Genomic DNA, 5,029 nt, shown 5'->3' with positions numbered 1-5,029 from the left:
GAGCGTATGGAAATCGGAAGACTGTTCCAAAGGCGAGCACCGAAAGATGAAAGAGAAAAAAACCCGTAGTTAGTACGATATGTTGGACATTGAAGTGATAGGAGCTGATTTCTGAGCGGGTAGGACGTAGCGAGATGCCGGAGGAGTTCAAGCAGGTAACGTTCAGACGTCTCCTGAGGCTGTTGACTGTCTGGTGCCGTGACCAGGATACTCAAGGTTAAAAGAACGAAGGATACAAGGATTACGGCTCTGGTTCTCGTATTGTTGGCCACGGTGAGTTTTACGGTTTGACTTATTTCCGTGGATATTCGAATCGAGTCGGCCATGGGCAAGTTGAAGAGAGACAGGCAATTTTTACGCTCACAAGCAACAAGATTGAGGAACGATATCGACGAGAAATTGGGAGCTGCCGGTACAACCGCGCAAGATATTGCTATACTAAGAGAGAAGCTCCAAGATATTTCCAGAGATTTGAAGGCTGTTGACAGCGAGCTCAAGGATAAATTCTCTGACGAAGAATATGAACGCGAGATGACTGCCACGACCGAATACCGCCATCAGATGTTGGAGACCATCACTCGCATAGATCTGCGCTCCCAAGAAGTTTCGACGGGCGCGTCGACTTCGGTGGCTTTGAACCCCAGCCCTCTTCCAGCTGCTTCTGTCCATAGGGACAATAAGATAAAGCTGCCAAAATTAGAGCTCCCGAAGTTTCATGGCGCCATAGACGCATGGCTTCCTTTCTGGACACGTTATGAAGTTGCCGTACACCACAACATCGCGCTTACCGCCACTGAGAAGTTCTGTTACTTGAGGTCTCTGTTAACTGGGAACGCCGCTGATCTCATCCGTGGATTAAATTTGAATGAGGGCTGCTATAACGAGGCAATTGAACTTCTCAAGAAGGAATATGGATCATCCACACGCATAGCTGATGAGCACATAAGGAAGCTGACACACATGGTCCCAGTCACGGATCCTGCAGATATTTCGAAACTGCGGCAATTCTATAATGAAATTCAATCCCGGGCACGAAGCCTTCAGGTTTTGGGCATATCAACCGATGCCTACAGCGCACTACTTAGACCCATCATTTTAAGCAAGACGTCAGGAAGACGTCAGGACGTCAGGAACACGTCAGGAACATCAGAACGTCAGAAGTTCGTCAGGAGAGGACGTCAGGAACACATAGAATGAGTGCAGGCATTGACGGTGCTGCATAGGGTTGAACAAGGACCCAAGTAGCCAATGTACCCCGTGCACCCATGCTCTCTATGCACTGCAAAGCTGCCCTGGAGTCCGTGTATACAACCCACAATCGCGGAGCCTCGTGCAGAGCATACCGCAGGAACGACAAGATGCCGTAAAGCTCGGCGGACGTAGAAGAAGTGCAACGTGCCAGGCGATACCCGCGAGATGGAATAACGAAGGCGGCCAGTGAACTTACAGGTGTAGAGGACCCGGCGGTGTAGACGGCAGTGCAGTGGCGTCACTACGGGGGTGCGGTCCGCACCGGGTGAATCGACGGAAGGGGTGACGCGCCGCACCAATACTGCCGCTCCCGTTCTCTGCGGCACGATGACGCCAAAAATAACATGAGGAGCCTTCTACGAGGCACTTTTTTTTTTCTGAGTGTAGTGTAATATATTTATTTATCGTGAATCGCCTGGTACGGAAAGGGATCCGTTAATGGGGGCATGGGGTGGGGTGGGGGATGACGCAAAGAGCTACCGCAGCGGGTAACGCGTACCCTATAACGACGCCACTGCGGCAGTGTGCTCAGCGTAGGCGCTTAACATCATGTCCAATGACATCTGGCAAAGGACTGACGGTGGCACCTTATTTTTTTTTAAAGTTAAGTCCCGGAATGCCGGAGGAGATAGAGGGCAGTGGCAGAGAGCACGGGGGAGACGAAGACACTGTTGGCTTTACTACAAACGAGGGAAATTTTGGCTTTGCTTCCGCAATGATTTTGTGGAGGTTGCTCTGCTTGCGCTAGTAAAGTTTTGCTACCAATGGGTGACGGCGGGGTGATAAGCGATAAGGCGTAAATAGTGACGTATAGTCTCCCCTCGTCCTGAGGATTTCAGTTGATATGTCATAAGCTTCGGCGATGGATGACGCGGATGGTCACATCTGCGTTTCTGCAGGCCTGGGACGCCAAGACAGATCCTCCTGCTGTCTTACATACCAGATAACAACGTTCCAAAGGCAGATTGCTTTTTGTACGTGCATTATACCCTGCGAACAATGCTGAAACTCCGGAAGAGTCGCTACGGGGGCAGTACAGTCCTAGTGGGCTTACTAGAACTTGACATGCCACTCACCTTGATCATGATCAAAGAGCCGAGTCGCTGTAAGCCAGCGGCGACACAGTACTCCCACAGACCCAAATAATGGCTGCTCACGGATGATATATGCACGCAGCCCGGCTTTCACTGCCTGAAAAATAGCCATGCTCCCAACATCTGGGCCACGAAAGGCCAGCCAGCACCGGCAACGTAATCTACCGAGTCCGAGCTCTTCGCCATACTGACCGCGTTGAACCACATAGCGGTATCAGCGCCTGGCGCTTGGGTTGTGTTCACGGACAGTAAGGTGGCGCTAGAAGTTCTAGCAAATTATTGTTCCAGGACAATCGGCGGCCTAGACACCATGATAGTCGCAATATACAACCAATTTCTATCCTTTGGTCATAGCCTGTGTTTCCAATGGGTACCCAGTCACACCGGCCTGCACGGAAACACCCGCGCAGACGCCTTAGCACGTCGGGCGCATGGGGACGGCACCTCCAATAACTGTCTCCTACCACTTTCAGCCTCATCGTGTCGGTTACAGAGACAGCGACTCCGTCATAACGGCACTCGGGAGTTTCAAGAGGACGCTGTCTGACTGAACGACCATCTCCGGTCTATTGACCCGACAATGGATTTCGTTGCCACACACCCCTGCTCGCGTCAAGAAGCGTCCATTCTACACCGACTATACGCCTTAATGCTGCCAGGACACCTCTGCTTCTCTGTAAAATGGGTCTTCTCCAGTCGCCCAAATTGCCCAACTTGCGCTATTGAAGCTGATATTCCACACCTTCTCCTCGACTGTCACAGATTCGACACCGCTCGAGCCACGCTGAGACGACGCCTACTCGAGCTGCGGTGCACGGGCTTTTCTCTGGCCACTCTGCTCGGCCCAGTACGACATCACACACAGCGGTCTGTGACCGAAGCAGTTCTGACTTTCTTGAGCGATTCAGGTCCTATGCAGGCTGTGAACTCAGTCGTGAAATCTCATTCTTCAGTACCCCACTCTCACCCTCAACGAACCTCATGCTTTCCTTTTAAAGTCATCTTCTGTGATCCATCTCATCATTCTTTCACCATTTGTTAGTCATCATTTTTTTTGTTGTCATCTTTGTCTTTAATCTACCTCATACTTCTTTCATCCTTTGTTAGTTTACCCTTTATTTCCTAATTTCTTTTCTTTTCTTTTTATTTATTTCTTCACTTTCTTTCTTTCTTTCTTTCCGGAATAGCAAGCCGACGTCCCGTTTGGCTGACCTTTCCCCCGTATTGTTTTCCCTTTTAGTCTAATAAATATACCCCCCCCCCCCAAATTTGGAAGTTAATTTCCGAAATCAGCAATGCTAGTTGCTTCCGCTCTGCGCGTACGACCGGCAACGGCTCCAGGTACCTTACGGTGGCCCGATCAACTGCTGGGATCCCAAATATTTGCGCCACCCTGCTCCACAGTAAAAGTGGAATATGGCATCGCAAAAAACAATGTTCTGCTGTCTCAGACATGCCACAAGACGGACACCCGTCCGTGCGACATATCCGAAAACGGCGCAAACGTTCACGCAGTGGGAGGACACCATGGGCCAGCTTCCAGTGGAGACTAGCGCGCCGTGCATCAAGCCGGCCAGCAGTGATACGCCGCCAGGCGAATTTCGTTGGCACTGCTTGCCTTGCGAGACCCGGTAGCATTTCCTTGTAGGCGGCGTAGAAATCACGGACGCTCCACAAGGAAATATCTTCACCTGGGCATTAGGCACGCAAGCGCCGCACAACAGCAACACAAGCACAAAAATAAGCAGGGAGTACTTCCGCCCTGGGGCGAAGCTCGGGACTTTCTAGGAACCACCTGGCGGAGTATCCTAGGAAATACTGCACTAATGCGCAGGCCGGGTGCTCTGACGCACGGAGCGCCTCAAAGAGAATACGCGATTAGAGCGCCAAGCACTTTTCTGGCACAGCTGGTACTCCGAAGCCACCCAGACCACGGCTTCGGTGTAGTTGAGACCTACAGACCCATTCAACGGATCCGCCACACAGAAAGCGGAACGCGTGTCGCGTGATAGCAGCTTGTATTACCGCTGGCGGGGATGAAACAGCCGCTAAAAACCACAAGCGACTGTTACCATATGCTGCTAACAGCCGTGCCCGAAAAGTGATCGGCAGGTCAACAAACTTAAGCTCTCGCAGCACAGCACTACAGCGGCTGAATACTCGAGGCCAGTTGACAGCTGAGACCTCTGCGCTTAACCTGAGGTCTTACAGGAACCTGAAACGGTGCAGCACAGGTTGGCTGGACATTTAAAAAAGAGCGACACTTTTGGACCTATTCAATCTTGCCCCAGAAACTGTACCGTAGTCTTCAAACGCTTTCAACACTGGCTCAAGGGAACTCTCGCGCGGTAGTATGACGGAGACATCATCAGCGTACGCAAACACAGGCGGTGGGCATCTATCAGGGAGCCTTAGGATAACTGAGAGAGAACAAATTCTCTCGAGGAGAGGGTTGATGGCAAGGGCATACAAGGCGGGGCAGAGAGGGCATCCTTGTCGGACACCACACCCCACACGTAACGTCAAACGCAGACGATAGACCACCAGCTACGGAAACGACACTTTTTGCGCCTTTGTATAACACCTCAACAAAGCGCACCCAACCATCGGCGAAACCACATGCCCCCAGTGTTGAAAATAGGTATATGTGGCACACACGATCGAATGCCTTCGACTGATCGAAG

General features: G+C 51.3%; 1 protein-coding gene across 1 annotated transcript; it reads left to right on the top strand.

Moving 5' to 3' along the window:
- The first annotated feature begins 324 nt into the window (after positions 1-324).
- LOC135392224 (uncharacterized) lies at positions 325-1,197 on the top strand. The gene has a single exon (XM_064622946.1). It carries the CDS (start codon positions 325-327, stop codon positions 1,195-1,197), a length of 873 nt encoding a protein of 290 aa, XP_064479016.1.
- Positions 1,198-5,029: the final 3,832 nt, after the last annotated feature.

Source organism: Ornithodoros turicata, chromosome 4, assembly GCF_037126465.1.
Source record: "Ornithodoros turicata isolate Travis chromosome 4, ASM3712646v1, whole genome shotgun sequence".
Taxonomy (NCBI): domain Eukaryota; kingdom Metazoa; phylum Arthropoda; class Arachnida; order Ixodida; family Argasidae; genus Ornithodoros; species Ornithodoros turicata.
This window is presented reverse-complemented; position numbering and strand designations above follow the sequence as displayed.